The following is a 21,249-nucleotide window of genomic DNA, read 5'->3' as shown; positions in this document are numbered from 1 at the left end:
ATACAAAACAAAAAACAAAACCACAAATCCACTATGTATGTAAGGCCAACAGTTACTCATAGATGCTAACAGTATCAGTGCAAATTTTTCTATTAAAAGCCATCCGTTCATATTCAACATACAAATTCAATCGACAATGATTAAAGTGACAGGTGCAAATAACAATCCAAACAGCTTTTCCTTTCTTTGGCACAGTTTCTAAAAACATGGCACCATGCCCAGCCTACAGTACGTAGCTTCACAGGCTTTTACAAACTTGCAAATGCTAGATATTAGATTTGCAAATGTTTGACAGATATTCTTAGACTTGCAGATACTCGAAGGACATGACGGGAATTCTGGATATTTCCGTTTAGTTGCTGCTTCTTCATGCCCAAAAGCCTTTGCCCAGTCATCACAATAGCCTGACTGACAAACATATAGCACTGTGGCCAGCAAGCCTTCCTTCTCTGCTGTGTGCTCCAGCTGGGCTAATTGGCCTTACATATAGAGAGGATTTTTGTTTTTGGTTCCTTGTTTAAATATGGCATCCTAGCCCCCAGGCAGTACTTCCTTAGGACTATTTTGCTTCTGGGGCTGCTTGCAGGCATGGCCACATTATGACTTTCACGGGCCTCTACCATGATAATAAAATCGATGCTTATATTTGTATTTGTAGCTTTAAATACTTGAATGTTTTTTTCCTGTTTTAGGCAAAATTTAATAGATTTTTGTGGGCCCTAGGCACTGTGCCAGCTGTGCCTAGTGGATAAGCCAGCTGTGCTTGCAGGCCTGAAGATGCTCTGACTGTTGTTCTGGGTTCTCAGTGGTCTGCTCTCACTTCTGGTGCATGTAGCTTGGAGGAGACAGAAGTGCCTCCATCCTGGGCTGCACATTCACTGGAGATAGCACTTTCACTGAAAATGTGCTTCAGTAGCAAGTTCCATTTAAGCTCCTTATCTGGTCTGTTTATTTAAACTATTTATATCCTGACTTATCTCCTTAGACCAGCCTTTCTCAACCTTGTTACCATGGAGAAGCTCCTGAAACCTTCTTCAGGCTTAAAAAAAACAAAACAGAAGTGGTGGGATTGTGCAGAATATGGTTGGGATGCATAGCTGTGTGCATGCCTACCCAGGGCCCCTCCCCTTCCCACCCCCTCCAGGCCCATCATTGGCCATTTTAAGAGAGATGATGGGTCGACATCGTGTAAATGATTAACAAATTTTAAAAATATATTTAAAATTAATTAATGTCCTCCCATTTGGGAAACCCTTCCAGGGCTGACAAGAAACCCCATTGACTGGATGGTTCTCAAGCAGGGAGGACAGCGTCTGTTGGATACTATTTCCTGGACTCAACCGTGGGCCTGGCAGAACAGCTCTGTCTTATAGGACCTCTGGAAGCATTTAAAGTCCCAGAGGGCCCTGATCTCACTAGAAAGAACATTCCACCAGGCTAGGGCCAAGATCGAAAAAGCCCTAGCCTTGGATGAGGCCAGTTTTATCTCTTTAGGGCCAGGGGCCCTGAGCAGATTTTGATTTCTCCATCTCAAGACTCTTTGGAGGGGCCTTGGGGAAGAGGTGGTCCCATCGGGATTTGTCAGCTTTCCGCAGGGCCTGTAAAACGGAGCTCTTCCACCAGGTCTATGGTTGAGGCTGGGGTCAGCGAATCAGGGACATCGCTCCCCCCCCCCACCAGGAGTTGGAGTGTACACTACTCCCCCAACCTTTCCTCTTCACCTCTTTGATAATTGGGGGAGGGATGGGATTTTTAGCCGTCATGTTAGTAGATTGATGTTTTAATGGGAATTTTAATGGGGTTAGTTGTTGTGACCCGCCTCGAGCCTGTCGGGAGAGGCGGGAAATAAATATAATAATAATAATAATAATAATAATAATAATAATAATAATAATAATAATAATAATAATAATAATAATAATCGATACAAGGATCCCAGACTCTTATGGCTTTGAAAGTGAGAAGCAGAACCTTGAACCTGATTCAGTCTCCAATCTAGAGCCGGTGCAGCTGGGGGAGCAGTCCAGAGATTCTCTGGCAGTAACTGTTGAGGTGCCACTCTGAAAGAAGTCCCAGCATGCCTGCCTTTGGATCAGTGAGAGGCAGCTGTGGTCTGCAGTCTGATGATCAGGCTCTTTAATGTAAGCTCTCTTGGACCCAGAGGAGTAAAATGCTTAGGGTCGGACTGCCTGCCTCAGTCCCTGAAAAGGTAGGTCTCGCGCTACTGATAGAAGGAAAATATTCCATATAGGAGCAGACTATAGATCGGATTGTGTAGTCGTAGAGTTGAGAAGTAATCCTGTCAATCAGCAGTGGCCTGCAGACCACAAAATCCTCAGCTCTGTTTGGTGTTTTGAGTAACTTTGTGTTTTGTGTACAAAGCCACACGTCCTGGCTCGTTGACCTTTCAGGTGTACTTTCCTCTAACTTGTATGCTGTTGTCTCTACAGCGTAGCCCTGGATCCTCTTTATCCTTCCCGCTGCTCCTGGGAGACGTTTGGCTATGCCACCAGCACAAACATGACCCGGATTTCTGATGAGTTAACCCCTCTTCAGCTGTCCGGCCAGCTGAACAGCTTGTCTTGCTCCCTGTCCATTTGTCCTGAAGAAACTATTGGGATCATACGGCTCATAGAGCAGGTGAGCCCTCTTTCGGCTTGAGTGATCATAGAATGGTTATGTCACCCACCCGAGACCACAAGCCGCTTCGCTGTGAGAGCAGCCATTTAAGTCTGGTTGGAAAGCTGGCAAAAACGGTTTGAAGCCAACCAGGAGAACAGAAGCTCTTGGTTCAATTTTTACAGCCATTATCCTGAATACCTGCTGATCTTTCTCACAGGGGTGCTTAGAGATGTCACTGCCCATCCTTATTTCAAACCTCCTGAACCCACTCATCCCAAGTGTACTTTGGTTCAGGAGCCCTCCCATCAGTCCCCTGGGAACCTTGGGCTGCAATGCTGCGTGAGGATGCTACTGCTGAGAGGCAGAAGGGCAGAACAGTGGTCCCTTTTCCAAACTGTAAACATGTTAATACCTTTGCGGCAATTCACTGATCTTGATTACTCCCTTATCCAATCCCAGATACTATCACACAATCTCAACTGGCAATTAAATCCCCCCCTCTCTACCTATATGTATTGGGCAAGGATATTCTGTTTCAGTGTATCTGAGGAAGTGTGTGTGCACATGAGAGCTTATACCTTGAATGACACATTGTTGGCCTTGAAGGTGCTCCTGGACTCTAAATTTGTTCTGATATTTCTAGACACATGAGTAAAGTGCCAGCTGGCCACCAGCAAATTGAATGCGATGGCCCTAATTATACACGTGTCTCTGTGGAAACGCCTGCACGCTGCATAGGTGCTAGGGCTCCCCCTGGGCTCTCCTCTGGCATCCCATCCCCACCACATGTCCTTCCTTCCAGGCCCGGCACGTCACCTACGGCATCCGCAAGTGCTTCCTCTTCCTCCTGCAGTGCCAGCTGGCCCTGGTCATCATCCAGGTGAGTGGCTCTGGTTGGCTTCTGGAAGCGGAGAGGGCAACTCAGTTTGGGAAAAAGGAAAGACCACGACATTCTCCCCTCCCTCCCCCCACCCTCCTCTGCAGTATTTCATAGGATCGTAGAGTTGGAAGGAGCCATACAGGCCATCTAGCCCCATCCCCTGCTTGAGAGCCAGCATGGTGTAGTGCAGGGGTAGTCAAAGTGCGGCCCTCCAGATGTCCATGGACTACAATTCCCATGAGCCCCTGGCAGGGGCTCATGGGAATTGTAGTCCATGGACATCTGGAGGGCCGCACTTTGACTACCCCTGGTGTAGTGGTTAAGAATGGCAGCCTCAGAGAGACTTGTTTCTCTCTGCAGATATTTTCCCCTCCTAACATCAGGCCCTGCACGAATCAGTTCCGATAGAAGAATGTATTCTGAGCATAGCAGCAGCTGCCCATTTCCCCCTCCGTTCTTCAGCTGCCAGTCTGTTGCTATCAGGCAGGCCGGACACTACTTGGTCTTCCAGTCCTGCTGCTAATCCTGCCTCTTCCTGTGTTTGCTCAGTTTCTCTCTTGCCTGGTGCAGCTGCCCCCTATTCTCAGCACTACGGATATCTTGTGGCTCTCCTGCTTCTGCTACCCACTGCTCAGGTGAGCGAGCGTCTTTCTCCGGGGATTCGTGAGGGGCTGGGCATAGGGGCTTGAGCTTCCCCCAGGGGAAATTAAGACTACAGCCGCTGTGCAGGAGGCTTCTGGAAGCGTTTTCTTGTGGTAGCTGCTTTGAGGCTGTAATGCATGGGAGACTATGAGGATCAGCCCTACCCTAAAGAGAGTTTGTACCCTTGAGAGTCTCTGTACAAGAAAGGCAATTCCTGTGCAGAATTTGCATGTTACAAACTCAGTGTGGAGTTGCTGCCCTGAGGAATTATTTCTAGCAGCTCTCCATGTGAGAATTAAGGTGCTAAAATTTCCACATATTACCCATCGGGCCTGTGATTCTGAAGTACATGACTCCAATGATTTTTAAGAATGATTGGGAAGTCTCTATGCTACAGGGTTTTGTAGCCTTGTTGAGCCTGTGGGCACTTATGGAAATTTGTCATCAGCTAATGGGTGTCTCTGCAAAATGGACGCTGAAGGGTTTTTGATTAAGCATGTGCACGAGACAAAAAAATTAAGACAGTTTCCAGTTTGACCCAAGTCAATTCAGCCAAATCCAAAAGGGTCTAAACCACCCTTCCCTGGCATTTAAAGGGCCTGACACATCAACTGCTTGGCATGCACTTTCTCCCCTGCCTTCTCAGGGGGATGTCTGAGAAAGCAGGGGATGGGGGGAGGCATTTTTAAGGCATGCCGAGCAGCTGATATGTTAGCCTGAATTGCTTGGTGGGCCTTCTCTGGCAGCGGAGAAACAAGTGAGAGCCAAGAAAAATATAGGTGGCTGCCGTGGATCTCTTCGGCACCATGTCTGAGATCACTGTTCTACTAAAGTGTATTATTAACTTATTATTAGACTTAAAGGTCAGAACCAAAACCTTGAACTTGATCCGGGTCAGAACTGGCAACCAATGCATCTACCTCAGCACCGTCTGGATATGAGTCCTCCAAGGTGCTTTTGTAAGGGCCCAAATTCCGTGCTGAGGATAAGATGTCAAGCTGTGCCCCAGCCAAGGTGGGCAAGCGCTTTTCCTGCCCAGCCACAGGACCTCTGTTTTGGTGGGGTTGAGTTTCAGGCGACTCTGCTCTATCCATCCAGCAGCGGCTTCCAAACATCTGGCAAATGTAACTGGAGGAGAGTGCGAGTAGCCATCCATGAGGAGCTGGAGCTGGGTGTCATTCACATACCGGTGACAGCCCAGTCCATAGCAGCGCTAGAGAGCATGTGAAGATGTTACATAGTGAGGGAGAAAGAACCGGGCCCTGGGGAACCCCACAAGGAGCCAGTAAGAGCTTGACAATTCCTCCCCCCCCCCCCCCGACTACTCTCTGTGTCCGGCTTATCTTTTCCTATTCGAGTGACTAGGACATAGATTGAACTGCTTTTGTTTGCAGGAGTACTGGGCTTAATGCCAAAATGTAGTATCCTGTGTATTTTTGCAAGGACTGATATGTTGTGGAGAAGGAGAATTTAGGAGCATGAAGTAGCAGGTTAGGCATTAGGGGCCTAATGCTTGCAAGTAGTTGTAAAGCTCTTCATGGCAAACTAAATCTTCTTATCTTTTGGTCTCCAAGTTTGTATCTTAGCCAGATTTCATTTGTTCCCCATTATCCTTTTAATTAACACCCTGCATTTCCTAGATGTCCTTTTTCCTAGAATGTCAGGATTGATTTGTTAAAACATAATATATTATTTTAAAAATTAAAACTGATCTTGCACCATCACACTTCTCTCTTCCCCTGTATATACGATCTGATGGATAAAAGGTGGGTTGTGGGTGGGGATGTTGGGGCAGGATGATGAATTACTCCGGGCTTTTCTGTTAAAACCACTATAAAGATATCTCACAAGTAATTTTTTTAAACAGAGCAATACAAAAATTCCCCAAATGTAGCAACTAGCAAAATCACAAATATAATCAATTATTAAAAAATCATAAAAACTATAAAAAGCAGCAGTAGAAAAATAATTCACCATGTCAGGGAGTCAACTATCAAGAAGTGCTGTTTGGAATACAACAGCTTTTGTGGACCGCCAGAGGCCAACAGTAAGAGAAACAATATGGAACTTTTACAGTCCAATCCTAAACAGAGTTATACCCTTTCAAGTCAATTGAGGTTATTGAGTGTAGGAGAGTGTAATTCTGTTATGATGGTGCTACTAGGCAAGGAGGTTCCAAAGTCAGTAACCAAATTCCAATTCAGTTTTATTGCCAAGGAACTTTAGTACATGAAGCTGTCTCATGCAGTGCTGTCTGAGTGGCAGTGGCTATCCAGACTCTCAGGAGGGAGGTCTTTCACCTACTACCTTGGTCTTTTCTCTGGAGGTGGCAGGAATTGAACCTGGTGAGTGTGGTGCAGTTCAGGAAGGAATCGTATGAGAAAGTTTGGCTTCCAGATTGGGCTTGAGGTAATTTCTAGAACTGGCAATCCAAGCAGCTAGTCAGCTTTATGATTATAGAATTACAGCGTTGGAAAGCTAACTTTAGCTTTGTTTCTTCTAGTGTTTCCCTTTTGGGCAAGCCTCCTCATAGTTCCATCATGTCTGTGGCAACTGGGAAAAATCTGACCTCCATTCCTAAGAAGGTAAGCAGTTGGATTGGTTATCTCTGTGTTTGTGTGTGCACGAATGATCCGATGTTTTAAGAGGCATCTAGATGGATATGATCCCAAAGTGCACGTATGTGAAAATACTGCTGCAAGGGTGTTCAAGTCACTTTCTTGCCATCTGCAAAAGCATCCTGGAACAGGGTCAAGACCTCTTTAACAGTCTACAATTTAGCTTGCTGCCTTTGAGTCTTTAGCCTCTGGGCCAGAAGTTGTGGTCTACCACCTCCTGCTCTGTAGCAAGAGAGTCAGCTCAGCTCTTGGCTGGGAAAAATGGGAAGCTGTAGGTGTTCTCTTTTCAGCAAGCTGAGGTAAGGCTTTCCTTCATGCCTCTGTGGGAAGGGAGCGCTGTATAAGTTAGCCGGTTGCTTCCACAAAGTACAGACAAGCTCAGCTTGGTGTAATTGTTGTGTAGGGAGATGTGTAGATTCTTCAGGATGTGTTGTTTGAGAAAAACGGTAAAGGTAAAGGTATCCCCTGTGCAAGCACTGAGTCATGTTTACCCTTAGGGTGACGCCCTCCAGCGTTTTCATGGCAGACTCAATACGGGGTGGTTTGCCAGTGCCTTCCCCAGTCATGACCGTTTACCCCCCAGCAAGCTGGGTACTCATTTTACCGACCTCGGAAGGATGGAAGGCTGAGTCAACCTTGAGCCGGCTGCTGGGATTGAACTCTCAGCCTCATGGGCAGAGCTTTCAGACGGCTGCCTTACCACACTGCGCCACAAGAGGCTCTAAGAAAAACAAGAACCCTGTTATTTACACGGCTGGTGATTTGTCCATATCTTTAACTCTCCTGCCATGCAACAGAGGTCCAAATAAGATGATCAGGGCAGGGCATGGATGCCACTGACCTCTGTCCTGACCTGCATCTCCCTGGTAGCATCTAGTAAAAGGTGGTGTGTGACTTGATGCCATCCTTCTCATTCTACTTCATTGGGGAGAAGTCATCCACGGCTGGTTAGGTCACGCCTCTGCTTGCTCAGGTAGGGCTATTCAAATGAATTGCATGGCTCTACTGGGTGACCAGGGCTTGGCCTTTCCAGTGATTTCATTCAGGCATCACATTTTACTACTTGTTACTGGAGGAGGCAGCTTGGAGGCAGGAGTCAGTGGCAGCTAGACAGCCTCCATTAAGTCTAATTTGGACTGATGCTTCATATCCTGTCTTTTGCTAGACTCTCCTGAGAGAGCCATCTTGGTGTAGTGGTTAAGAGCAGCAGCCTGTAATCTGGAGGCAGTTTGATTCCCCTCTTCCTCCACATGCAGCCAGTTGGGTGACCTTGAGCCTCTCACAGTTTTCTCAAGAACTCTCTCAGCCCCCTCTGGGTACCTCACAGTGTCTCTGGGGGGGGGGTAGGCAATGTTAACCTCTTTGAGACTCCTTTGGGTAGTAAAAACAAATGTATAAAACCCAGTTCCTCTTCCTTTCTTCCTGCTCTTTCTTAAACAAATAAAGAAAATTCAGGCTTCTCAAGTGTGCCATTAATATTGGGGGTGGGGGTGGGAGGGTTCATAGAATCATAGAGTTGGAAGGGACCACATGGGTCATCTAGTCCAACCCCCTGCACTATGCAGGACACTCACAACAATATCGCTCATCCACTGTAACCTGCCACCCCCTTGAGCCTTCACAGAATCAGCCTCTCCGTCAGATGGCTATCCAGCCTCTGTTTAAAAATTTCCAAAGATGGAGAACCTACCACGTCCTGAGGAAGCCTGTTCCACTGAGAAACCGCTTCAACTGATGTTTAGATGGAATTCCTTTTGAATTAATTTCAAAAGGGCCAGTTTGGTGTAGTGGTTAGGAGTGCGGACTTCTAATCTGGCAAGCCAGGTTCGATTCTGCACTCCCCAACATGCAGCCAGCTGGGTGACCTTGGGCTCCTCACAGCACTGATAAAACTGTTCTGACCGGGCAGTGATATCAGGGCTCTCTCAGCCTCACCCACCCCACAGGGTGTCTGTTGTGGGGGGAGGAATGGGAAGGCGACTGTAAGCCGCTTTGAGCCTCCTTCAGGTAGGGAAAAGCGGCATATAAGAACCAACTCTTCTTCTTCTTCTTCATCCCATTGGTTCTGGCCCATTCCTCCGGGGCAAGAGAGAACAACTCTGCTCCACCCTTTTAAATACTTGAAGATGGTCATCAGATCCCCTCTCAGTCATCTCCTCTCCAGGCTAAACAGACCAAGCTCCCCCAACCTTTCTTCATATGCCTTGGTCTCCAAACTCCTCACCATCTTTGTTGCCCTCCTCTGGACACGTTCCAGTTTGTCTACATCCCTCTTCAACTGGGGTGCCCAAAACTGAACACAGTACTCCAAGTGAGGCCTTTCTTGGAGTTCCTTCTCACTCTGTCTAGATGCAATGTGGTCTGCTTTCTCTGTCAACTGGGAAAGGCTTTTTAAAAGGCAAGTTTTGTCTGAGGGGGAAGACAGAGAAGGGGGACATATATACCATCCCTTAAACTTAGGATAAATGTTAGGGTGGGAGGGTGTGCCTGAGGTAAAAAGGACATCACTCACAGGATCTTTGCTGCTCTCAGGCACTTTCCCAGGTGAAATAGCTTATGTTGTGAGAAGAAGAGAGGAATGCAGGCAGAAGCTTTCCCCCCTTCACAACTGGTATGATGATTCCAGATTGATAACCTGGGGAGATGGAGGCTAGACATGTGGGTCAGCAGGAGCCACATATCTTGTGCCCTCTAGTTTGGGCCTGTGAGAGGCTGCTTCTGGTAGTGCTTCCATACACAGGCTATCACTGCTAGAACAGTTGAGTGTGAGGGCCCTGGGCAAGTCCTGTGGGGGCAAATTCCTTCCAATTCTGTAAATAACTGTGATCTTCTTGGTACTGTTCATAGACCCAGCACTACTTCCTGCTCTGCTTTCTACTGAAATTCAGCCTTACCATCTGTTCCTGCTTGGCTTGCTTTGGCTATATGTTGCAAGACTACTGTGCAAACTTCAACTCCTCTGCCTTCAATGTCACAGGCTGCACCTCAATCATGCAGAACAGGTAAGAAGAAAGAGTTAAGGTATCCTTCTGTACCAGAGTTCCTAGGTGTTGTGATTTAAATCTGGGCTTTATTATTTAAGTATTTTTACCCAGATGTTCCCCCCAGCACTTAGAAATGACTTGCACAACAAATATGCACAAAATGTTTAACTTAAACAGAGATACGTAACAGGCCATTGGTGTACCTGAAGCAGGTGATGAGTTAGAAGGTCGGTTCTGCTAGCAGAGTTCATGTAGGGCAATAAGCTGTGAGCCCCAGACAAAGGGGAACTGATGTCAGCCTCAGATCTTCTTCAGTTCTTCTTCCAAGTGGAAGTGATCAGCATACTTCAAGTTAACCCCCCCCCCCAAATTGAGGTTGCACGTTTGAATTCTAAGGGCATTTCCGCACATTGCTAAAAATAGTGTTACACCAACTGAATGGCATAGCGCTAAATATTATCACATCCAGCCATACCTTCTTGGTGTCTCACTGTAGTCTGCCACCTTTTCGCGCATCTCACCCTACACAAGCGCTGCTGGAAATGGCAGACGAGAGCAACGTGGTTTATATGCAACTCTCTTCCACCTGTCAATCAAGCCAGGCAGCCAATACCCTTTCTCCTTTCTTTAAATGTCCCGCGATGCCTGCTAATTTTTTAAATTAATAGTTCTCTGTTTAAAGGTCTTTGCATCTAATCATAGATGCATAGTGCTTTTTGAACATCACCCCTTATGAAATCATGAGTCCTGAGTCTTTTAAAAATTAATCTCATTCCTGATTTTTGGGGAGGGGACTTTAGAGAGGCATGGTTTGTGTTTTAACTTTTGGAAAAAATATTTTTGGCTTTGCCTGCATGCTTGTACGCCTATTTGTTGCTCCAGGCAGTTCGCCTTAAAAAAAATCCAGTCCCCAGAAGAAGCGAGAGGGAGGAGGTGCGAGGACGGGACATTGGAGGAGGAGATAGCGCTTTTTTGCCTCCATACATTTCTTGTGTATGTAGTTTGCTGATTGTCTGCTAGAGGAAAGCACTTTTTAAGTTGGTGAATCCACATTTTGGAATTCACCTTGCACTTTAAAATGGTGGATATCGTGAGTAGTTTGCTGGCCAGACACGGGAGGTTGGCAACATCATGCAGAGCACTCGGAATATAGCGTCTGCTATATGATGCTAAATTTATAGACTGCGGAATGGCCCTAACATTTGTAGCCTTTTTTTTTTTGGCTCCAATGTCTTTCTCCTCAAGTATTAGGTTTAAGTGTGGTTTTAGACCATGTAGCAGGAGAAGCTGTCCCCCAGTATCTGCTTACAGCAGGGAGGTCTCCCTCCACTGCATGCAGACCTGAGAGGATCAGCTGGGGTGATGGGAGCTGAGAGCTGATAGTATAGTTGAATATCCCCAAATAAACCCGTCCCCAAAAATTGGTTTTTATTTGGGCTCAGCTATACTGGTAGCTGATCAGATAAGAGAATCTGTAATACAGTTAAATAATATCTAAAAAATACTGGTAATATGTTTTTGGGGTATTTTTCAGCTTGTTTTAGCCAAATGCACACCTCTTACCTTTGTCCAGTTGGCAAGACACTCATTGCAATACAGGTCTCCAAGCTTGGCAGGATATGGACTTTTTCATCCTGTTCTTTCTTTTCTGCACCCTCTTTGTCCATTGCTGCAACAGATTTGTGTGGCGATTGTGGGCAACTCCTGGGTCAAGTAACTGGTAGCATATGGCTACCTCTCTTCACTTCCAGCTGTTGGGACTGGGGTGGGGGCAGTAACCAGTAAAGGGCTTGTGCGGGTCTGCTACAGAGTTGCCTATTTCACTCATAGTTCCATTATTGGCTCTGATCAGGCTGAAAGGCAGAATATAAATCTTCCAAATATATGTTTGTGGATTGAACAAGCCTCTATATTCTTTTCCACCATTGCAAAAAATGTCCTTTTCCAGAATTCCAGAGCCTTCAAGAGCTAGCTAGCTCCTTTGCTGTTCCAGTTCAGATGGGGTAATCGTACTTATTTTTAACGCCCAGTGGAATGCCCTGTGCCTTTTTGTTTTTAATTCTTCCAGTCATGTGAAAGGGGCTCCTGATTGGTTTCAGTCATTTTCCAACGTTCTTCTTCTGTCTCAGAAATTCACTGCTGGAATGATCGTCTTACATACCGGTAAGTGATTTCATTTATTTTATTACTTACCATTTGGGGCAAGACCTCCACACAGGAGATGATGTAGTAAAGCCACCTGCTGTTTGACTGAGGCTAGAGAGACTCCCATTCAGATTCTGATGCATCCCGAAAGCTCATTGGCTGAGATTGGGCCCGTTCTTCCTCAGCCTCACCTTCCTTGCAGGATTATTAGGAGCATAAAGTAGAAGAGGATGAACCATGTATGCCACATGAAGCTCTTGGGTGAGGGTGGAATAAAAATTAAAGACTGCTTACATACCGAGCCAGAAAATGATGACGAGGGTCCATGAAACATATTGGTGGTTAGGACTGGGCCTTGCACATTTGTGGGGCTGAACTCAGTGTGCCCATGACTGGAACTCCAGCTATCTGATTTGCCCCAGAAATTAGTCACAAGGAGCCTCCCATATGGATCAGGGCCAGAATTCCCTGGGAGAGATTTTTTTGGCTTTCTTCTGACTAGAAACTCCCCTTTGTTCAGCACTGTATGAATACCTGCCTCTTTTCCCTCTAATGAGACAAAGCAGGGATGGGATGGGGAGAAGGCCATTTGCAGGCAGAACAATGGCACCATGAGATGAAGAATTAACTCCCCCACTTCCCTCACACCATGATCACGTTCTACACAAATGCACAACTGGTGATTGCTTTCTTTAAGGCCAAAGAACCTATCTAGAGTGGCATTCATGGAGCACCAGTGTCAAATTCCACAGATATTTTGACAGACATAGAATCATAGAATCATAGAGTTGGAAGGGGCCATACAGGCCATCTAGTCCAACCCCCTGCTCAACGCAGGATCGGCCCTAAGCATCCTAAAGCATCCAAGAAAAGTGTGTATCCAGCCTTTGCTTGAAGACTGCCATGTGGGAGAATGATCCAAGCAACCCATTGTTTTACCTGTCCAGCAGACTTAGTAGTCTTCTAAAATATGCCAGCTGTGGAAACTACCTCATTCTGTTTGCCAGACCATCTTAATGGCTAGGACCCAAGTCATTCATTCCATTCCCTCTTTCAATGAAGGAGATCTCATGACTTCAGGTGTTACCCTCCGTTTATTTTCTATCACTATTTTTCTATCACATCATTCTATTTATGTGAGATTGTGGCTATTTTCTGGCTGGCTAGAAAGACTTATTGTTTGAACTCCAATGATACAAATGAGTTGTGTGTAGTAGTATTGCTGTTAAGTACATTAACAATCGTTAATTGCCTTGTAAATGTAATTTCACAGGGTAGGTGTAAAGCAATGTGTTTGCTTTAACTGGTTGTCAGTGCAATCATAGAAATGAATCGTGGGTGTGTTCCAGGGAGATAAAGAACAAGTGAATAATCTGTTGTATTTAGATATATTTTCATCCCAAACCAAAAGTTTTTGTTTGTTTTGTTTGTGGTTGTCATGAAGGGCTATATCTATCCATTGTTCTTAACACAGTTCTCTCAGTCAAAAACATCTAAATGTCAAAAATGCATAGATGTGGAAGAAGTATCCCACCCGAGTGTTTTTAAAACAGAAGGTAAACTATAAGAGGCAACTGACTGTGCTTTGGGAAAACTATATAGGGGACAATGTCCAAAAAGGAAAAGCCACTTGCCTATGAATTCTTCCCCAAAAATACAATTGAGTGCGTAATTTGCCCAAATAGTGGTTTCAAGATTAAGTGCATTAGAAAACAAGACTATTTCTTGTTGAGAATTTCAGTTGACATGACTCCCATAGTGTAGGCAAGAGGCTGGTGCAATTGAGCATAGCCAGTGGCCCGGTCTATGTTCTGGACTGCTGAGCTGACAGTTCAGTAGGGACAGCCTTGAGAACTGTTGTCTTGGGCACCATTCTGTCTGCACAATGGTAGAGAGTCTCTGGTAGGTCTACAGTAAGGCTGCAGATAAAAGTACAATAACTGTTTTTCCTTCCCAGTGTTTATATCTGTCACCCATGTCCATCGGACCAAACCGCTGTGGAAGAAAAGCCCTTTCACTAACATCTGGTGGACCTTGACTGTGGTAGTTGTGTGAGTATTGCCTTCTGGTTTTTCAGAAGAGCATGGTGCTGGATCTCTTCATTCGTGCCAGTCCACTTCCTTGCTCCATAACAGACAGTTCATCCCCCCTCCCCATTCCCCCTTCCTTCTTTTCCCCACCCATTTCCCCTTTTCCTTCCAGGTCTCTTAGTCTTCAGTCATTCTTCACCACTGCCTTACCTATCTCCCTCCGGCTTCCCATACCTCTTTTCGTACAGCCTTGGGGCTTGCCTTCTCTTCTCTGGCTTTGCTGTCTAACCTCTAAATATTGAACTCTAATGTTCCTGATTTTGCAATGAGGAAATTGTCATCTTGTGGATCCTGCCCATTTGTGCCTGCATGCTCACTGCCTTAGGCCATTCTTAACAGGGACCATACCCCCCCCCCCCGGGAGGGGCCGTGGAACATTTGAAGGAGGTCACAGACTGAAAAATGTGAAAAGGAGGGGCCCAAAGGGTTTCTGGGGGGCCTGGTAACTGAACCAATGAAATACCCTTTTGTCATGTATGACAGGGATAGTCAACTTGTGGTCCTCCAGATGTCTGTGGACTACAATTCCCATGAGTCCCTGCCAGCATTGTAGTCCATGAACATCTGGAGGACCACAGGTTGACTACCCCTGATGTATGACATCATTAATTGCAAGAAAGTTCAACTTTCGTCAAGGGAAAGAAAAAGAAATCATGTAATGCATTCCTTTGTGTGTGCTTGAATTAATGCATTCAAGAAAAAAAATCAATGCACATGCTTCTCTTGGTTGAATGTTCTAGAAGTCTGTCTTGCGTATATGGAAGACAAGGTATGTCAAGTATAGTTTACTCCTAGCTTAGGTTTTTTTTGGACTAGCTCATTGCATAACTGGCCAGCCTACTGCAGGAGGCCCTGGAGCCTGAGAAAAACTCCTAAAAGGGCTGTGACCAAAAATATGGTTGAGAATGGCTGCCTGATGCGATCCATTCCTCCACTGGCACATTCCACTTTGGTTGCTGATCCAGTGAGGATGCCTGGTGAGCGAAGGAGCAGGGGCAGAAGCCTTGGGGCCAAGCCATCCTAAGTCCTAGTCTTGGTCTCTTTGTGGCAGGTTGCTGGGCCAGGTCATTCAGACCCTTCTGGACCTGAAGCTCTGGGTGAACCTTGAGTCTCCTGTGGCCTACAAAATGGACGACATCCCCATGGCCTCCTGGCTGCTGGGCTTGCTCTCCCTCATTCTTGTTGTGATCATCAATGAGACTGTCAAACTCCATGAAATCAGGTAAGAAGCTGCATCTGTGGGCCATCGGCCTCATTAACACTTTATGTAGTAAGAGGGCCTGAGAATTGCATATGTTTCTTTTCCAGAGTACTCATAGGACTTCACATATATTACCTCAGTAATTCTTACCCCGATAGTGCAGGTCCAGCTTAATTATACTCATAGAACAAATTGATGGGGCAGAGGGTTGGGAGATAATGGCTTGCCTTAAGACCACCTGCTGAGGCTTGAAATAAAACTGGGATGCGAACGGACTTATCCACCTAACAATTTTTTCCCTTGAGTACAATGCTATGCCAGCCCTTGGTGCGGTTTCTTTTGGGATGTATCTGCATGGGCTGCTTTTTCCGTTTCCACGTTGATCCTTTAAAGTAGAGGGGAAAAGAGCGATGTGCAATAGTCCCAAAGACTGGAGTGACCAAAGACTGGAGTGACCAGTCTTTGCCATCTGCAGGCCACACGCTGTGTGAGCGGCCCATGCCAAAGTGCTCACTAGTTGGGTAATGGGCATTGCAGGATGAAGACTGTGGCTAAGAAGAGGAGGTGCCTGGCTAGAGCCACCCAAAGGTCAGTAGAGTTCAGCATGTTTCCAGCAGCAGCTGGCCAGATGTTTATGGAAGCTCATCAGCAAAGCATGAGGAAGAATCCCTCCTTTTAACCCTTATAGATGCCTGTGTCTTGGAGTAAAACACTGAATTCAAGCCTGTTTTGATTGGCTAGTAAGGACACTTTCTCTAGGACTGTTACCACCAAAGGCCATTTGGCTGTCCCCTCAGGAAAAACAACAACAAGCACACAACATTGGCCAGAACCACTTTTGAACCCTGGGACAGCCCTGCTTCATTCAGCCAATGCTCTCAGTTCCCTTTGATAATCTGGGCATGAATCCCTTTCCTAGAAAGCATATAACCAAGCCTTTGAAGTAGAACTTGTATAAACAGGGGTGCAATACTGTTAGCCTCAGGCAGAACTCATTAAATAACAGTGATGCAAGTGAAGAAGCAAACTGATAAAGCTGTTCTGACTGAGAGAAAGGGTTACTTGAAAAGGGAGCCCTGCAGTAATATCTGGGCTCTCTCAGCCTCATCTACCTCACAGGGTGTCTGTTGTGGGAAGAGGAAAGGGAAGGCGACTGTAAGCCACTTTGAGCCTCCTTCGGGTAGAGAAAAGCAGCAGAACCTCCTCCTCCTCTTAAAGGAATATTACGCAGACAAACACTAAGGAATCTCACTGCACATGTGACAGGGGAAAATTTGATAGGAAATGGTTAGGTTTGGGGAAGAGGGCAACAAGGTTTCATACAATTACTGATTTGGCGCAGACGAAGGAGTTGGGTGTGTTGATGGTGTCAGGGCAACAGGAATGAACCAACATCCAAGTTGGGCCCCGCCAGAGGCGAGCACGAGCACACTGGTGGCCCAAAGGAAAGGTCTGCATAGCCTTTCCTTAGCCAGATATGTGTTGAAAAGTCACATAGGCTTTTGAACAAAAGGGGGCAGGTGCTCTTTTGATGTGATGATCAAAAGGTTGATCGATCTGGGATGGCTAGGATCATGAGTTCTGATGCTGAGTTCATGAGGGGTCAATCAGTTCTGCCAAGGGTCCCTGATGCACTCTTGGGAAGGTTGGCCTGACTTTGCTTTTTGTCTAGGCCAGAGCAAATGTCCAGAGTCCAGATTAAAATAGCCTTGATTGAAGAAGCACACAAGTGCCAGTCTCATCCCACCAGGGGTACAGTTTCACAATGCTTTAGAATGTGAAAATATTTATTCCATAGGAGACTTGCAATGTGGAGGAAATGTTGAGGGCGTTTCTAAATGTAGAGGGCAAGTGGAGGAGACGAGGCCAAAGAGAAGCTAAGACTTCCTGTTATGCAGCCAAGACATCTTCTCCCCCCTTCCTCCCAGCTTTGACAGATGTCAAATATTGACTAAAGTATCCATGGCGTCAGAGCTATGGATCCCACAGAGAATGGTAAAGAGGATTTTTATTTCAGTCAATCAAGAACTGCTTTTCGGAAAGCTGACTCTTGGTTAAAGCGTCCTCTTGTGTGCATGTCTTTGGAGAAAAGCGCTTTCAGCTCTCTGCCGCAGCAAAGCAGGTGTCCGGTGTCTCCGTGTCAGCAGTAGCCGAATGAGCACAGGGCACCATGTGCCAAAATGTAAAAAGTACAACTCCTGTGTGCCAAGGAACCAGAGATCCTCTCCTTGGTGAACATCTGTCCCAATAATCTGAATCAGTGGTCCCTTGCCATTTTGCTCCTACCAAAGTAAAAAGTATTTGGGTGAAAACTGGGGTAGTCGATAGCAAGAAAAAGGGGCAGAAGTGTTCTTAGGGGACAGTCTTGGGGGAAGGTTGAGGCTGCAAGGCAAAGATATCCCATCTTTTTAAAAAAGCTAATTTTAACTAAGTTTTAATTCAAATTAATTTGTATTATTGGCTAATGATTGAAATCTTTTACTGTATTTTACTGTATGCAAACCTCCTTGAGTCCCGGGAAAGGGTGGGATAGAAACTTAATAAATAAATATAGCTTGTGGCAGCTGATGGTTTCCCCTCAAGCTGGATCTCATGTGGGCACTTCCCTCTGTGGCCGATACTCTGGAGGCCAGACGTCCTGTCAAATTCCGCACTGTGCAGCAGGGCCTGCGAAGAGCTGCTGCTGGGGACGCTCCGTGTCTTTTACGCTTTCCTTCTTCTGAGAAGCCCCATAAATTTATCCGCTACAGAACACATGAGAGTGGCAGAGGATTACGTGGAAGGCTTTAAAATGATAAATTCGGATCATGAGTTACTGGCCCGTGTTGCTGCACCTCTCTCCAGCTCCACAGTGTGGGAACTGTGAATGCATCCTGGAGGGGGATTACTTGGGATTTTGGGTTGGCCCCGATGGAAAACAGGATGCTGGACTAGATCTTAGTCTCACCCAGCACGGCTCTTGCTAATTTCTTCCCCTCTTGATTCCTCTTTAACTGATGTTCTCCCTCCTTTCTGTCTCTCCAGGGTTCGAGTACGTTACCAGAAGAGGCAGAAGCTGCAGTTTGAAACCAAGCTGGGCATGAATTCTCCATTCTAGCCCCCACTCACCAGTAGGAAGCGCTGTGTGCAGGGCTGAGGGCTGCACATTCCTTTCCCACACAGCCTTGGCATTTTTGCTGGCAGGGAGAGATGCAGCTTCACACCTGAACCCATCTGGCAGGTGCAGAATAAGTGGAGAGAAGCCCCTTGGGAGATGGAAACCTGTAGCAGGAGCCCCAGGCAAAGCATCCGTAGACAAGACTGCTGCTGTTCCTTTTATTTATTTTAGTACCTCTTCCTTTGACCCTTTGTGGGATCCAGCAGGCTGAAGTGGATCCTAGGGGGCTGTATGCAAGGAATTCCTATTTGATGTGAGGAGCTTTTGGGGGGCAGGACGGGGTAACAGTACTGACTTTTACGTTGTTTCCTCTATTTTGTTGACCTCTTTGTTGATCTCCTCTATTCCTGTCTGGTGGGCCACAATGTCTCTGGTCATTCTGGAGACAGACTGCTCTGCAGAGTTCCTCTTAAGATGTAGGTATTTAGTACAGAGTTAATAGGGCAGTATCACCCTTCCCATGGCGAGAGCATCCTTTAAAGAGCAGGGTAATTGTGTGGTCACCTTAGCCTGAGTCCCATGAGGCAATCTAATGCTCAGCACTGACATGATGGAGCACTGGGTTTTCTTTTGGCACACACACTGCAGGGTCTTTTTTAAAAAAAAAAGATTTCCCTGGATGAAAGCAAAACCTTGTCTTGCTCTGAGAGAGACCTTGTGAGATCCTGAGAACACACAGGCTTGTATGTGCCTGGGAGACAGCCTACCCTGCAAGCTGCCTGTGTCTGAACTTGACTGGCTTTCTTCTGTAGGAGGAGGAATTTGCAAACCACCCTTTCCCTGGTCGCATTGAATGGGGAAAGGAAGATAGGGCCGGACATCTACCTTCTCACCACAGGTTGCTCAGTGGCATCCTCAATCTGCCAAGCTGATGTGCTTCCTTCAGGAAATAGGTTCTCCCTCTTGTTCCAGTCAGGTGAACTGTTGCCAGCATTTGGAAACATGCAGTTATATGTGCAGGTCTGTTTCTAGTTAACCAGCATCCTTTCCTGCCCTTCTTCTGCTGGTTGCTTGCAAAGAAGTTGCCTTTTAGGAGGTTGTCCTCTTTTGTGGATGTGTCCTCCTTAATGGTTACTCAGCAGTCTTCTTCCCTTCCCTTGCCATATTTGTTATCTGTTTATAAACCTCTGTTCCCTCGGTTCTGCAGGGAAAGAGTTCTTCAGGCTTACTGCTTATATTGGCCCTGGCCGAGACCCATCGTTGCTGCTCATCTATGTACCACATTCCCTCTTAGGGGCTGGCCCTAGAGCCTTTAAGGCCTGGGGGGTGTGGTGAAGTCTCTTGGTTTTACCTGCAATTTTGGAGCATCCTTTCTCAAATCCTCAGATTTGTTCTCCAGGCACAAAGAGAGTCCATTGTAGGGGTGTCTGCCCAGGAATGGTGAGAATCCATGTCCTCCATTCTCTGCCTCGCCTGCCAAATTTCAGTCATGGTGAGTAAATTCTAGATGTTGCTTTTTGGCAAGATAAAACCGGAACCACCTCTTCTGGCAACCTTTCTTTTCCACCCTGCTCTGTCTAGGAACAGTCTCTTCCTTAGCCAGACACATGGTCTCACTTAAAAGTACAATGTTCATATTTTGGGGTAGTGTATGCTGATTTCAAGTATTCATAGCTCCCAGGGAGTTCTGCTTCACTTCCCAGAATTTTGGATCAAATACATTTACCTCAGATGTTAAGTATGCTTGAAAGCACTGGCCCACCCTTACAAAACGTGCGAACCTCTTGGTCAAACCAGAAAAAATACTATGTTTCTGTTTTAACTGCAGTTAAATCTGAGATATCCACCTCTTCAGCAAGCATATGGCATTTAAATTTCCAGATAACATTGCAGATGAGGCCAGAGTTATGTACTTTCAAGTAATCAGCACATGGAAAATTCTGCAGTTTTGTTGAGCACATTGGCCGGGAATCTGATCAGTAGGTTGCTTTTGATTTTTAAACAAGCTATCGTCTGGAAATATCTTAAAAACTACCCCCTTGTCACTTTATTTCAATTTTGCTTTCCCCAATATGAAGCTAAAGGTCTAGCGTACAGTGAAATATATTGCGTGGACCTCCAGAGATAATGAGCTCTTGTGCACTCGGCTAATAACTCCCATGTTCTATGACCCTCTCCCCAATTTGGCTCCAGGTGGCTAGGGTGTGCATCTGAAGGCGGCGAAGAATGCTTTCCTTTGCACCCAGCCTGTCCCTTGAGTCTTCGGCTGAGGCCTTAATTTTTGTTGCCACATTTCAGCAGCCCCCCTGCACTTTTCCTCTTTCTGAACTAAACAGGGAGTCCTGAAGGACACTGGCCTTTTGGCCATGAATTTCTTTGAGTGTACTTAAAAGGCAACAGTCCCTCCCCCCAAAGAAAACCCCAACCCCTGCATCAGAGACTAGACTTTCTGTAAGTTCCTGCTTGTGACAGTTGATTACTCCGGAAATGTTTCTCCTCTGCCCACTGCACAGATTTTCTCCCCCCCCCCTCGATTGTCCTCTGTTGGAGTGGACACATGAGGAATGGGGCCTTTCAGATGGCTCCTGGTCCCTTCCTCCGTGGCTAGCCAGGGCTTCAGAAGAGCATGGGCACGCCTTTTGGAATGAATCCCCGCCCCCAATCAAACTGTTTTTAAATGGTGTATATTTTATATTTTAAAGAAAACCTTTTTTGGATGTATGTAAAAAAATAGATTTGTATTAAACTTGTAAATTGTATAAAACGTAACAGAGCAACTGATAAGAATGGCAATAAACAATTGTCTTTGATACTGTAGGCTTGGGCGTGTCTTGGCCTCTGTCTTTGGAAAGCGAGCTGAATGGACGCTGAAGCCAATGCCCAGCTCACTTGTGCAAGAGCCCTGCAAGGGGTGGTGCAGGGGTAGTCAACCTGTGGTCCTCCAGATGTCAGTGGACTACAATTCCCATG

General features: G+C 46.1%; 1 protein-coding gene across 7 annotated transcripts in view; it reads left to right on the top strand.

Annotated features, from left to right (window-relative positions):
• Window positions 1–21,091, top strand: part of TMEM94 (transmembrane protein 94) — a 121,865-nt gene extending 100,774 nt beyond the window's left edge. For all 7 annotated transcript variants that reach the window (XM_077327843.1, XM_077327844.1, XM_077327841.1 and 4 more), the window contains 9 exons: window positions 2,451–2,640; window positions 3,425–3,502; window positions 4,052–4,137; window positions 6,648–6,729; window positions 9,610–9,764; window positions 11,815–11,909; window positions 13,849–13,942; window positions 15,033–15,203; window positions 18,207–21,091. In XM_077327843.1, the coding sequence (XP_077183958.1) occupies window positions 2,451–2,640; window positions 3,425–3,502; window positions 4,052–4,137; window positions 6,648–6,729; window positions 9,610–9,764; window positions 11,815–11,909; window positions 13,849–13,942; window positions 15,033–15,203; window positions 18,207–18,279 (1,024 nt within the window). In that variant the 3' untranslated portion in view covers window positions 18,280–21,091. The remainder of the gene's footprint in view (window positions 1–2,450; window positions 2,641–3,424; window positions 3,503–4,051; window positions 4,138–6,647; window positions 6,730–9,609; window positions 9,765–11,814; window positions 11,910–13,848; window positions 13,943–15,032; window positions 15,204–18,206) is intronic.
• The last annotated feature ends 158 nt before the right edge of the window (window positions 21,092–21,249 follow it).

Source organism: Paroedura picta, chromosome 3, assembly GCF_049243985.1.
Source record: "Paroedura picta isolate Pp20150507F chromosome 3, Ppicta_v3.0, whole genome shotgun sequence".
NCBI classification, from domain to species: domain Eukaryota; kingdom Metazoa; phylum Chordata; class Lepidosauria; order Squamata; family Gekkonidae; genus Paroedura; species Paroedura picta.
This window is presented reverse-complemented; position numbering and strand designations above follow the sequence as displayed.